The sequence below is a fragment of the Homalodisca vitripennis genome, chromosome 5, assembly GCF_021130785.1.
Source record: "Homalodisca vitripennis isolate AUS2020 chromosome 5, UT_GWSS_2.1, whole genome shotgun sequence".
In the NCBI taxonomy this organism is placed as follows: Eukaryota; Metazoa; Arthropoda; class Insecta; order Hemiptera; family Cicadellidae; genus Homalodisca; species Homalodisca vitripennis.
This window is the reverse complement of record NC_060211.1, coordinates 37893068-37908609: the sequence shown is the minus strand read 5'-3', so window position 1 is coordinate 37908609 and position 15542 is coordinate 37893068. Positions and strand designations below refer to the sequence as shown.

General features: G+C 32.2%; 1 protein-coding gene across 1 annotated transcript in view; it reads right to left on the bottom strand.

Moving 5' to 3' along the window:
- Positions 1 to 1279: 1279 nt before the first annotated feature.
- Positions 1280 to 15542, bottom strand: part of LOC124362014 (inhibin beta chain-like) — a 215019-nt gene continuing 200756 nt past the window's right edge. The window contains exons 3-4 of the mRNA XM_046816154.1: positions 7276 to 7490; positions 1280 to 6371 (exon numbers count right to left, since the gene is read on the bottom strand). Of these exons, the coding sequence (XP_046672110.1) occupies positions 5778 to 6371; positions 7276 to 7490 (809 nt within the window). The 3' untranslated portion in view covers positions 1280 to 5777. The remainder of the gene's footprint in view (positions 6372 to 7275; positions 7491 to 15542) is intronic.

Here is a 15542-nt window from a genome sequence, read left to right as displayed (position 1 = left end):
TGTTTTTTCAACTCCCAAATGTTGTAACGTGATTAAATTTGACGCAAGTGTATTATTATCTCAACAGACAAATACAAGATTTGTCATGAAGATAGGAGTTTTGGGGGAGTTAAAACGCCAAGGAGAACTAAATTTTTGTTTTTAAGATCTCCCAATGTCGTATAAAGATGAAATTTGAGACGCACGCTCCACTTCAACTAGGTAGAAAAAAAAATCATTTTCATGAAGATAAACCACCAATAGGGCACACCTTTTAAACTTATGAGTGCATATACTTTCTTGATACGAACCATATCGTTAATGATACTGTGCCACAGACCGGAGATAAATTAAAATGAATGGAAGTAGTTAATTCTTTACTAGAGTAGACCTTTCAGGTAAAGGCATTATATATTTTCATATTCGGAAAACAATGCAAACGCTACTACGTCATTTATAAGCTACTTGTCCTAAGAAAAAAATGTATTTAGTTTTCATCCACTCTGGCCTCGAGTGTTACCGGTACTGAAATTTTTCGAATTATGCATTCAAATATTGATTGTTGTAGATAAGTTTCTGTATTTCATTGGTACTGACAAAACTTGTTTCACTCTCCACCTTTAGGGTCTTAAAACGTGCTCTTTAAACTTAAAGGTTAGTTATTTTGAAATTGATCAGGAGATTGGAGATCTTTTAGTAAGAAACAATCACTTTAAGTAGTATTTATTATGCTGTTATAGAAGATATGTGTAGGGCGTACCTGCTATTCAATAGTAAATCGCATGCAAAGCCACGGTTGACTGCTAGTTTTAAGTACATTTCTTATTACGTGTGTCCTTATTATTTGATGCATTGGATACTTAAATGTCCTATGAAAAGAACTTTTTGGAATAATGCCATTGTCTGCCGTATGTATGATGACTCTTGATTTGAGGGTCAAAAGGGAAAAGGGCTGCTCGTCTGTGAGCTTTTTACGAACTATATCGGGTCCTTTAATACAATTTTTTTGTCGGTTCTTTTCGTATAATTTTTATCTTTTGACCAATAACCGTTTAAATGGTCAGCGTAGCATTCCATTGTATTCTAAACGGCATCACTAAACTGTTTGAAGTTGGTTTGATATAAATTCAGTTAATAAATAAATAAATAGATTCTGTATTAACATAGGTTTTAACACTATACAACTGTGTCTATAAGTGTTATGTGCTGTTTGGCAAGTGGGTAAACAAACCAAAATAATAAAAACAACAAATAAACTTGGCAAAGGTAACTATTGACTCAAGGTAATAAAAAACACCAGTTCAGTCTTCATGGTCATAGGAATTTTATTATATTTTTTTCTTATTTTGATAGATATTTCTTAAATACAAATGACTGTTATACTAGTTATTACAGAGTCAAATGACTTAATTAATCTAAAATGATGTCATTTTTACGATTTAGTTGAGAACTAAAGAGATGAGAACATAATGGATCTTCGATTCCAAAGCAAAGCGGTTTTCAAACTTAATGACGTAATAATTTTTCTTAGTTCATGGATGGTATTTACTGGTCAGGCAGTGAGTATTTAAATGACTTGACTTGTTGTTTTCCATTCTCTGATATATTTCAGATGGCAATTTTTTTAGGAAAGGAAAACCCGTCATGTTTTGAGAGATATTGTTCAAATGAACTCGTTGTTAAAACTATTTTTTATAAATGATATTGTAACTGTTAAAAGAACATAATATAAAACAACCCAGAAGTAAAGAAGAACAGTATTGCTCGTCCATACTGAATGCTAAAGAACAACAGCCCCTCAGTCTTTGAGCCACCCCTATCGTTTACAAATTGTCTATCTACATAACAATTGCTTATTCACAACCCTTTCTAACATAGTTGAGCTTATTACCTATATTTTATCAATTTACATATTTATTTTATTTAGCTCGCTTACTCTCTTGATTTATTGCGGTTTATGGTACACACGTATATCTCTTTCTGTTTCATCGATTGGCTAATACGTTCTATTTTTAGGTGGGTTAAACGGGTTTAACATTTTCTAACTATAAGTGGGCCTAAGAACAGTTTAAACTCTTGACCGTGGGACACTATCGATATCAAAATGGTCAGTTCTATTTAGTTAATGGAGACATAGCCCTAATCTCTTCCACCCCGAGGTTATCACAATAATGTAACAATAAATGTAACAAAACTACTTTAGTACTATACAATGACCTACAAATAAAAGAAAACATACAAAAATATACACAATTAAACACTATATAAACAATACAAAACATCAACGGAATGAAAAAATCACAGGCTTGTTTCGCAGCAAAAGAAAACATTACGGTTCTATTACTACGCGTAATTATTATTATTAGTCTCTTTATTAATAAACCATCGAAATGGAAATACACCTATAAATGAAATCCACAATTAAGGTGAAAGGAAGGCATTATTTCGTTGAAGCCATTGTTAAATACACATACTATGAATAGATGGCGAGTAACAAAAGTGGAAACAGACCTTACAACTAATTAAATACGAAAAGTTAATTTATAATACTATAAAACAGGTAGTAGCCCAAAAACAAATAATAATATACATACTTATAAGTCTTATTCCCCCCAAAACTTGAAAAGGATGAACTAAATATTTATAAAACTTAAGTAAACTGACATTATATTATATGGTTAAGAATATTTTAGACCATTAATAAAGTGAAATAAATGTAACAAGATGCACAGGAATAAAATAACAATAGGTATTGCCTGAAATATCAAACTGAAAATTTATCTACAATTCAGTTCTAGAGTTACGAAAGTTGACATACACTCAGCTGCTCAATATATCTACAGATAACTCTCATTCATCGAGGAAATTAAATAAATGCATTTCAAAGTGCTAAAATTATCCACTCAATTTTATCACCAAGGAGGGTAAGCTGTGCAACAACGTACTATTTAGTATTACTTAAATACTGTTACATTCTCAATACATTTAATATTTCCACTTGTGTAAACATTTATAGAACCTCTGATTGTGTACAGAAATACATGGTGAACCGAAAGCGAGCGGGACGTACAATAGAAGCGAACATAAGTACATTGGTGGCAGTCACATGAACACGTTATCTCTATTACAAATATTCCTAAATTATGAACTTTTGCTGCGCATTGTCAAAAGCAGAATGTTCATATTATACAGTGAGCTAACATGAGCTTTAGAAGCTAACAAGGAAATGAAACACGGGAGAGGAGTTAACTACTGTACAATGATGCATAGACACACGGATCAAATGATGATACACGAATGTATTTTATATAGTTAATGTTGTGTACAGAGAAGATAGTCATATTTAGTGCACAGAGCCCCATAATTGAAGAACCCAACTATTTTTGGAAGACACCTAAGGAAACAGTGGTGCTATTGAATGATTGGTGCTGAATTACTTCCAGTACATTCAAATTCAGATTGCATTACTCCCTTTGAAGAATTACTCAAGTAATTAGCACTAATTATTTTCTAAGAGATTCGTCTTTAACAAAAATTAAACTTAAGTTACAGTAGCGATGTAACACCCTGATATCTTCTCTGTATACAAAATCAAAGTCCAAATGAAGCACAATTTAATGTGTTCGCGTTACTGAAAGATCACTGAGGAAGTGTGAACAAAACCATAAATACAAGATAGGTGAAGGTGATAGCTACGGATCGTGTAACCAGTAATGATGATTAGTCATATTTATAACAATAGCAGACACATTACATTCTAACACAACCTGTAGCGCACAGCATGTTTGGTAAAGGCGCTACGTAAACAGTAACGTAAGTACAGTTAACAGAAGATGGTATTAGCCAGCTGAAAAACACAGACGTTTCACAGTTCATGACGACGGAACGGAGGTTCACAGAAATGAATTGTGGCAGGCGGTCACAGATGTGGTAGAGGAGCGTGCTACACTAGTCTACTGTACACGGAGCCTACTGTTCTAGTGGAACGGAGAGCTAAGGGATGTGGTGGGTGACTAGCTACTTGATCGCGCTGTACTACCAGCGCCCGACACTAGGATAACAGACGCGCGACTACTGTACAGGGGTTCTCACCTCCATCGGGCCGAACTATCACTAGAAAGATGTGAGTGAACTAAATACGACTGATTTATGATTATCGCACTTCTAAATTTCACTGATTGAGGACTGGTTCAGGGACTAAAAAACGAAATACGAGAGCTTTTTATCTCTCTGTTCGAGTTATAAAGGAGGGTTTTGAGAAATATTTGTCAGGAACATCGGAAAGTTGTTTCGGTTGAATATAAAAACTTAATATTGGTTTTTCGTATAATTCCTGCCATAGAGCTATGCAAAATTTCCATTTTTATGTTAGCTGATCTACAAGTGAGTGAATTTGTGAATAGTATAAGCATACAACAAGTTTTTTAATCAATAGCAAAATTTCTCCTGAGTATAAAACTGTTCTTCATGCTAGTTTTTGGTTTGGGTCTAAATGGGAGACAGGGTGTAAGGGATTGGCTAAAACATCAAACGATAATTTCTTTCACAGGTCATATTTTTCAGATTTACACACTCAAAACCAACTCAATGAAATTTAAATCAGCGTCAGCCAACCATATGAAGATCGACTATATTGGCTGAACATGATAAATTTCAGTAACTATCTCGTTAGCTGGCGGTGATGTATCCATCATTTACGTGTCTAACGTTTTATTTATATTTTCTAAAGTTTAAAAAAATATGATCTGAGAAAAAAACAATACTTGATATTTTGAACCATTCAATATCCATTAATTTCGCCCCCAAGCGCGATTTACGGCCAATTTCTTTAATAAAAGGTATTTTTCTAACGAGTTCTCGAAAAACTACGTTTTGTACTAATACAATGCAAATTAGTTCTTGGCTTTTGCTCTGTTACTGAATACATTTTCTAATAGCCTCATTTTTGACTAATTCTTATTTACTTAGTTAGATACAGTATCGTGTTTCTTTTATCTGCCTCAGCCTACGTTCTAAAAATCTTTTTTCAATTTAACGAATTTATTATCTTTGCATAACTAGTTTTCTACATTCATTATTGGCATTGACATAGCCCCAGATTTGGCTATTTATTATCTTTTTGAATTTTTCCCTTTTGGTTCTTATGCATGTTGCATTGAAATATAGAATTTTGAAATGGCGATTTCTCATAGGGATCTTAGATATCTGTGACGGTTTGAATTTTGTCAATGTCGTGTTAGATTGGAAGTATTTACTTAAAACTAAAGAAGTCCGTACCGTCCGCGACGTGTTTGACTACAATTTATCACAAGGAACTCTACTACATACACGAATGATATGAGTGAAAAGTGACTACAACTTTACAAAACAACACATCCGTATTCATACTACATCACGCTTGTTCACGTACATCTTTCTGTTTACATTTTTACATCCTCTTTTTATTCATATAATAAAATAGAGTATTATTTACACAATTAATTATAGTAACTAGGTCAGTCAATATTCGCTATCGTCCTACGATGTACAAGTTAAAATTCTTGGTCACATTAGTACGGTGAGCGGCACCATCCGCGGAGATACGCGGCGGGGTGTCCGATCTCGCGATATAAGAATATAAAAATTTCTTGTATAAGAAGGCAACCACAAATCTTAACAATCAGATCACAGTTCTCGTATTCACAAATTTCGGATAGCTCTACATCTGGGAAGATCATAATTTCAATTAGCGAGTCTCTATTAAATTCGTTTTTTCGTTGTAATTCAGTTACGTATAAGTCTCCTAGGGCGAGATTCACTTATGGACAACCGCACTCGTCCACCACCATTTTTGGTAGGTCTCTCTTGATGATGGTCATGTCCGGCCCGAAGTAGATGAGAGACATGGCCGAGAACTTGAGAGGCGCACAGCAAGGCTGCATTCCGTTCAGCCGGTCCATCTTGCGGTACTCCTCTATGACGTGGGCGTGGTGGCTCGCGATCATGTCGGGTGTGCGGAACCCCCCGCAGTCGCCGCGGCAGTAGTTGGCGAAGTATCCACTAGGCGCGATGATCCAGTCGTCCCACCCCAGCTCCCGGAAACTCACGTAGAACCTCTCCTTGCAACAGAGGGTGTTGTTGCCGTGACAGTCTATGGCGCGGCGTCGTACACGTCGTGTCACCACGGACTCCGTGTGGACGACGAGGTACGGTCGGTCCGACACCACACCCTGGAACAGCACGGCCTCCACCCTGCTGGTACACCCCGAGCAGTCCACCAGCAGACCCAGACGGTTCTGGTTGGACGCGTCGTACCACTGACGCACCGTATGGGTCAGCTCGAACCGCTGCCAGCCTAGAGACGACAGGGTCACTGGCAGAGACGCGGCCATCTCCGTGTGCTCATCGAAATGCTGAAACAGAATAAATTGGTTGTAAAACGAGTTTGCAATTATAAACAATTGAAACACTAACTTTTTGACGTAAACCCAATAAAACAAAACTTTCGTATTAATAAAACTTTAAAATACAACTGACCCAGATGTAGCGTTCAATGTTCAATTGAATAGCAGAGAGCATTTTATGGTCCTCGAAATCATAGCGAATCATTGCAATGTTTTATCAAAATAAAATTAAAAAGCTTTATATTTTTTTCAATATAAAATAAATAAAGTTTAATTGTAAAAAATTGACACACTGCAAAATACATTAATAATGTTTAAACTTCGGAGACTATTAGAGTCCACGAGAAAATCAGGTACACCTGAGAACAATAAAAATTATATATAGATATCGGTAGTACAAATTGCACTTAGCAAAGATAATTTTAAATATTTCAAAATGATGAAAGGTGTATTCTTAAAAATATTTCTTCTAAGTATTTTAAACAAGTTTATTATAGTTTTGGTTACGTTTATTCCTTAAAGATGTATAGTTTTTAATATTTTACCTTGGCTTTATTTACTTTAGATTCTAATAAATTTTCCACATTCTATTCTTTACACGGATATTATTGTGTTTCTAAAGCACACGCGTTGTTGGACATGTGAAATGTACATGTTTTGGTCTCGCTTCCGCTATGTATTGGAAATTATGATATCTTTTATACTAAAAAAAGAATAAATTCAAATTTTCTTGCTACTATTTAATCACTATACGTCACTGTGAGTGTGTTCTCTGTGATAAATGCCCTTGGAAGAAAATTCTTTGTATATTGCAAGATTTCGTCCCTTTTCATATTCTCGATTAATGAGTAATGTTCTATGGATATCCATACGCATATTTTTGGATATCCTTCCTTGTGCTGTACAGACCCACCTTCCCACTAAGGTAGGTGTTGTTTGCCAGCTGGTTCGGCAGCACCCTGAATATCCACAAAGTCATGTTGCGGTCTGTTGAACTACGGCGGCTGGTGTCGACAGGCTGAACCTTCACCCAGAGGGAAGCACTTTTTACTCTCAAGGTCGCCCCCTCTCCTTCCGACGTCCGGGGGTGGGGGAACTCCAGCAGAGCCTGCCCGTTCAGCAAGTGACCTGAAACAGAGATCTAAGTGAAACCTTTGCTATCTATCGCTAAGCTTCAAGCAATATATCTTTAGAAGAAATAGTAATTTGTGATCGTAAAATGTTTAAAATTTATAAGAGAAGAAGAAATTTAGTTATAGCCCTAACATAGCACTTTCTTGCTCATTATTTATTAAATACATTGTAATGTAAGAAATAACACACCCAGAATAATGCCAATACTAATAATTTCAAGTATAAAAACTTTGTAATAATTATTATGTACATAGTTAATTAAATTTATGGTTAAATTGTGCTTTTATAATTTAAAGTTTTGGTTGTGTTAGATTAAACAGAAATCCTGTAAAATTGGGAATCTAATTTACATAATTTCTTAATGAAGATAAATAGTCATTCAGTTCAATTTTCATGTCACTGATACTGAGAAATAGTTCACCAAAATACAGTATGTTCTAATAAAGTAAAGTCAATATCACCTGAGTGTTATTTCTGAGATTTTTCAATTTGTTTGAGAAAGATTGATACATTTACTAGTGCATATTAATATCCGTAGAATAATTAACAAATATTGTATGCAAATTACATTTTTAAACATTGAACCCAGAATTATCACACATTTTAAAACCTGATTAAATTGTACACATGTAGCAAAGTAATACAAAATTATATATTAAATCATACTTAATCATTTTAAAATGTAAAGCAACTCACTTCAAATAGTATTTAAGTATACAAGCAGTGTAAACATTAGAAAATGTAATACAATAAAAATAAATAAAACTAGCTAGCTAATACAGGATTATCATAACATTCTTGAGTATGAGAGCGTACCTGAAACATAAAATAATCATACAAGTCAATAAATACATTATAACAGATACTGAACTAGTACAACAAAAACAGTGAATATACAGATATCGATATATAATACGTAATAATGTAATATTATACTATAACACATCGATAAGAAGTTCGCGATTGACTGAACTGACCATGTACATAATTATTTTCAGTGAATAACATTTAACATTGTTAAATGTCCTTAACGAAGTAAAATGCAACGATATATCAATGGGATACGATCGTTATAACACTGAAAAAATGTAACTGTACAGGATGGAGCCTATGGTGTCAATTACTTCGTTGGTGTCAAAGATTACTCGTCTGAACGTGCTCACTAATTACCCTTTACAATAATGGAAATACACATTTAGCTCAGAATTCTAATAATATATTACAAGTAACAAAAATTCATTGATAGCCCAAGCTCGTTTGTTAAATACTTACCAATGAAAGATCTATCAATTGTAGTTGGCACCATTACATACCTTACACAAATGTTTATTAATATTTTTATTTTATTTCTAGAATATCCTGTATCAGCTGTAATGTTCTAACGAGGGAAAATTTCTTAATTTACGTACTTTTAGTTACGCATTTAATAATATCTACTACTCGTGTATGACAAAACAGTCAGGGTTTTCATATTAGAATTTTCAAAACCTTTGGCATGTCTTATATTATTTAAAAGTTCCCAATGAAAATTGCAATATCCATTGATTAGTTTTAAAGAATACAAAATTTAATGATCGGCGTGTCGGAAAGTGGTTAGAATTTTAAAACATTCGTGTATTTATATGTACACAAATACTACGTGAAGTGTACCACGACTTATACCGATAGTGGTTATTATGTTAGAGGCTGTTAACAGCTTATTATTTCGCTCCCTAGGGAATTTCCCTTTCTAGGGAGACAAATAATTATATCTGCCTAGAAAGTGAAATATCTTATATCCATCCTTATATGCTGTTTACAACCAGTGAATTGTCAGTCTTACGAGGAAGCCCCAGGAGTCTTCTACCTGTTGGAACAAGAAAATTTAATCAGTATAAAACATTCATTAGACAATAATGCACAACAATAAAAATAACTCTTCCAAACAATTTATTATATCAACAAGTGTATTCCTAAGGTGATGTCGTATTAAATTACGGGTATATGCAACCATTAAACAATCAAATTGTTTACAATCTGTAATTAAGATTTTTTTTTTAAATGGAACTTCGTGTAATAATAGCTACAACACATTACTGTAGATAGAAATTAAAAGTCATTTTAATAATCAATTGTGCTTAATAAATACAATTTTTAAATCATTCCAAATTTTCAAGGAACTAAACACTTTGATTACGATTTATATCAATGCTGTTTTTATTATAACCATCATTGTTCCCAAAAACCATTAAAAGGCATATAGTATTTGATTTAAGCTTATATAAAATTAATTCACAACATGTGTATGCATTCCCAACAATATAAGTAAATCAATGATGATAACACATAAACTATAAATTACACTTTATAAACGAATATGTATAAAATCACTTTCCTTTTATCAATTAAGCACATACTAAAAAAACACAATTTTCTTTCAGAAATTAATATGGAGCTATCATAAAACAATGATTTAATGACAAAACATGTTATAATTTCAACATTTAAAAAGACTAATTGTAGACCTGAATCCTACAGCCCAATTAAAACAATTTAAATCAGGTATAAATCGATAGTATAAAATACAATTTGAATATAATATTTCAGTTCACATTTTAGTTTAAAATAAAACATATGTTTATTCAACACTTCTTTGATATTTATTCTTAAGGAAAAAATATAAATTTTATCTCAAAACTAAAACATCTTAAAAAATTTAACTAGTTAAAACTTATTTTTATATATTTGAATATTGTTTTATTGTTATAAAGAAATAATATACCTCAAGTTCCAATCGGTATTACGGAATTATTATCTTAAATAGTTCGTCTTAAAAACAAATAGTGGGACCATGTAAAAGTGAAAACTGTTAAGTACATTATTGTACTTCTTACGCTTGTCGAACAAGTCCAGGGACAACTGTTTATTGTTTTAATGAATCAATGTTTTAACACTACGTAAATGGAAAACATAACGAAAATATAACACATTCCCTAAACATATTCTATATCTACATTATCTCTCTTTTATTATTGAATTTTGAGAGAACCATTCGTTGGCAACATAGCTTATAAAGTAAGCACAAAATAAATTTCAACTGATTCTGTCGTTTTATTGAATACGTTATAGAAGTAGTTGCTTATAATTTAATTGCGTACTTAAAATATCATACTTTTAAATTGGTATCAGCACCCAAATTGGGTATAGCGTTGAACCCACATTCCTCCTTCAAGAATTTAAGACAAAAGTTGAATTTTCTCTACAAATTCTTAAACTATATAGACACTTATGCATATAATTTAAAATATTTTCCCATGTAAGAGAATGCCAGGTAACATTACTGCACCCAAAGAAGATCCACCAAACTTTGATGTTGGACAAAATTGCTAAAGTAGTAAAAGCAATTCTCTTACCCAGTGTAGCTAAATTACCCAGCGTCTACAAACAAACAAAAATGTTAAAAATACATGCTAAATGTTATAATAGATTTCTATTTGACAGTGTTGAGCCTATTGTTATTATGAAATAAATTGTAAAAGAGAATATGGCCAAATAAAGGGAATTTGCTAATAACAAATTAATTAATAGGTTGTAAAACAAATTTGGATTATATATTTTTTTAACATTTAAACTATTTATACAATTCGTTACTAAACTAGCTAACAAAGTGTTTGTTCTAATGGTTTAAAATATTTACTTGTCAATAGATGTCAGAAAGAATACGTTTAATCTGCTTGATAAAACTGAATTTCACGTTTAAAGAAATTAGTTTATAATATAAAACCTAATACAATGGTTAGTATGAAACAGATATAAATATATATATATATATATATATATATATATATAAAATATTCTTATCTCTTAATATATTTCCTGAATAAATTTAATCAAACCCAATCCTCAGTTGCAATGGAATTTGATATTATATTACGTGTTTATGGTATAATAAATCTCAACAATAAAAGGGTGTCAGAAGAGATAGAGGAGTCTGGTTATATGAGCTTGAGTGTGAGGTTGACATAGCGGCGGTGGTGGGGGGGGGGGGTGTGACAGAGAGGGGCTGAGTGGAACGAGGAAGAGATGAAACTATTACTGTTACAGTTAACCGTGGTCAGGCCGACAAGAGTTCGGCTCTTGACTGCTCTCTGACCCACATTTAGTTCACACCCCCACTTCCGCCCTCACCTTTACCTTTACATCCGCAACCCTTCACACTCTTGTCGCGCCGCTTATACTAGTTTTGGGAACTGCACCAATTATTAGTGCAAATTATGTAAAGAATTTATAAAATTATACGTCTAGTAGTAGCAAGTTCTGGAAACATATTCGCACTAGGTTTGAAGTGTAATTCAGCTGCAATTCAATTTAATACTTCAAAGCGTGAAAATTTCTAAAGTACCTCTAGCGTTGGGTCCCCTGAGTTTGAACGTTTATATGGTGCGCTACATTTGTTTGGCATTTGAATCGGTTCACTGTGAATAAATTTATGGAATGTGAATCGCTGAGATATGTGCAATAACATCAAAACTCTTTTACCCAAGCTTAAACTTACTTGAAATGTTGAACTTAATACTTGAAACTCCCAGTAAAGCATTGATACCAACTTGTCTACTTCTAGGAAAAATTAAAAAAGTAATACAATTCAATTAAATTATTAAACTAACCAATTCCCATATTTATAGAATTTAAAGTTAAACCAACTACAGTTATACTTACCATTATTTAAATAAACTCTTAATAAAGAATATAGGCTTAACAACAGTCATAAATATTCACTTTGATATTCAAACAACTCATTTATTTTCGCCTTTAGAATTTGTGGGTCACATTACTTATCGAAATATTTAAAAACACCGTAAAGTGAAAAAAAAGAATAAATGAAAATATTATTAAATCATGAACGTGTTAAATTATTAGCTGTTTAAGATAACAACTCCAAATAATATTACTGACATTTCAATTTTAATATTTGTTAATTTTGTATTTAGGCCCAAATATAAATGGATGAAGATTAAAAATAAGAAATTTACACAGTATGTGTATGAGTTCACAGAGGGACATATTTATAGTTATTTAATGAAATATAATTTAAGAAAATGTAAATGTAAAACTTTTTTTCTAAAGAAATCAACAGATTTATAAATACAAGCGCATCAATTCCAGAAGCTTTAAATGATTTAAGTACTGTACAAGTTTCATAATTTAATCTTTTTTAAAATTTTGAGACTAATGCCAAACTTGAATAAAAATCACACTTTGACAGCTGGTAATTTCGCATAAGGTGATAGATTTTTTAGTTTTTTTCTGTATTTGTGAAATTTACCTTAATGGACTATGAACTTACAAAAAATATTGTCAAAATCACTAATTGATTGCAATACTAAAGTAAATCTGTAGCTACAGGGGCTACCGGCAAGATTTTTGGATCTTACATGTTGTCTATTATTAGAGAAAAATAGCACATATGAATTAAGAGATGGGTGCATTTAATCACCTTAGACGGCAATTGTATACGTGGATATAATGTTACACTTACATTACAACACAATATAACGTTAAACATTTATATTCAGAATAATTTTACAGCCAAATTCAGACATTATGAAATCTTAATGCACATAATTCAGGTACATTGAGATGAAAGAACAATTATTAGTAAGGATTCTAATATTGATATATACATTTTAGCGAATTAATTCATTAGGTAACGAAACGTGTTTGACAAATTTTAACTACTGAATTAATAACAATGAGCGAAATTTTTGTGTCGATCTGTATTATATCGTCGGTTATCTGTCCACACAAAATTGCGAGATTGAAATGAGTTATAAATTTAAAATTTTGCATGCAACTTCAACGAAAAGCCAGTAACGAAACAGGTGGAGAGGTGCAATCACGTGTTGCGTATCTAAAGCGTAATCAACTAATTTTATAATGCTGTTTTAAAATAGTACATCCTTTATGAATAGCTCAGCAACATTCCATAATTAGACAGGCATCATCGCATAACACATTCTTGTCTATGCAGAAATAAAATTTGATGCAAAATTAAATTCTAAGGATAAAACAGATTCCATGGTTAAACAGGCACCATCACAGAACATTCTTTTCTACGTAGAAATGAAGTTTTATGCAAAATTAAAGTCTGCGGATGAAATAAAATCCATGGTTAAACAGGCACCATCACAGAACATTCTTTTCTACGTAGAAATGAAGTTTTATGCAAAATTAAAGTCTGCGGATGAAAAAAATCCATGGTTAAACAGGCATCATCAATCCTAATCAATATAAAAGAAATATGGAGAGATAAAAATGTAAGTAAATATTAAGGGATTAAAAGCAATAAGACTTCAGAAGAACCAATTTGATTAATACAAGATGTTGAGAGATTTAATCTATTGATTTTTTTTTAGATATACATTATTGCATAAGATGAAGAATATGTGTATAAACTCTAAAAAGAACATGTTTTGGGGTGCCATAAATGTATAATAATAATGAACTCTAAGTTCTAGTAATATATAATGAGGTATAAGGATTATTGTTAGTGCGACTACCACCACTTAAGCCAAGTATTTAAGTTTGCTACACCGCACCGTTACGGTCTAGTGCAATACTGTGGAAAAACTTTGAACTTTAACTTGTGTTATATGGCCTGAACTAAGTGTTACAAACATATTAAAAGGTAGGAGTACACCATATCACACCACTTGTCGTGTAATAGGCTTCACTTCGGTTGGACGCAAAACGTTAAGTGTATTGCTTATTTCATTAGGCAAAACGTGTTACTGTGGCATATGTTTTCATATGAATCCAGCCAAGTTTGTTTATTCTGCGATCTTCCCGTTGGCATCATGGTTACTATACGACCAACGTAAAGGTTTTCACTAACGCACAGTCGAATTCCACGGAGTGACATGCACCATATCAAACTCGATGTAGCTTACATAGATATCAAGCTTCATGCAGAGTTCTAATCTACAGTTAATTCTCAAGGTATCATGCGGGCATAGAGCCAGGCAGACATAAATAAAAAATTTCCAGCTCCTCGAGTGATAGGCTTCGCTAACGCTCAGCCAACAAACATATATCATGATTATTTTGAAATATTTTTCCATATTGGCGTTAGTGTCCCAACAGAGTAAGTATTCTACATTTTGTGAATCAATCTTTATTTACACGTACATTTCCTAAAATACATATATATATATATATGGCGACATAAAGCGTCAAAATTTAATAAAATGTTTGAACAATGCTTTTTATTATTGGTAAGGCATGCAATGATAAGATGTATTTTCTTTACTACCTGCAGGGAAAACAATATTTTTCAGTTCATACAAGATGAATTCCACAGAATCCGTATTTAACGAAAATGAGGCAAAATTACACTTTGTGATGGTTTTTGCAACGTTTTAAACGATAAGTAGTATAAAGTTTTATAATAAAAAATATTTTATTCGACATAATAACAGATAATTACGAGCTTCATAGTTGCAGCTTCTAAACTGTGAAAACATAATTAATTGTTAAACTGTGTTTTCATTATTTTTCATTTTATATTTCTCTGATTACTGAAATATTTATTTCATTAATTACTTATAATCCACTATTGTATTATGTAAGCATATCGTAAGTAATTTGTATTTGGTACTTAATAGGTAACAGTATGTTGGTAATAACTGTTTATTTAATGAGATGGATCTAACAGGAAAGCAATTCAGTGAATTATAGAAAATGTCCACTTATATTTTTGAAATTTATTATGTTTAAAATATAAATTTAAGAAATTAAATTTTGCCGAGGGCATACTTTGAAACTCGTATTTGTTTCAGTTAAAGAGTAATTAAACAATGACGTGTTTAATTTCAAACAGCTCATGTGATGCTGTTTAAAGTCATGATCAAACTATTTATAGGATTTATAAAAACCTTGAACGGAAGTATTGGACCTCAGAAACCTGTTTAATTGGCGATCACAGTTAGATTTTAATAAAACTAAAGCAAAACATGCACATCGTAATTCATAATAAGTGTGTATAACACGCCAAACCTGGACGTCTAG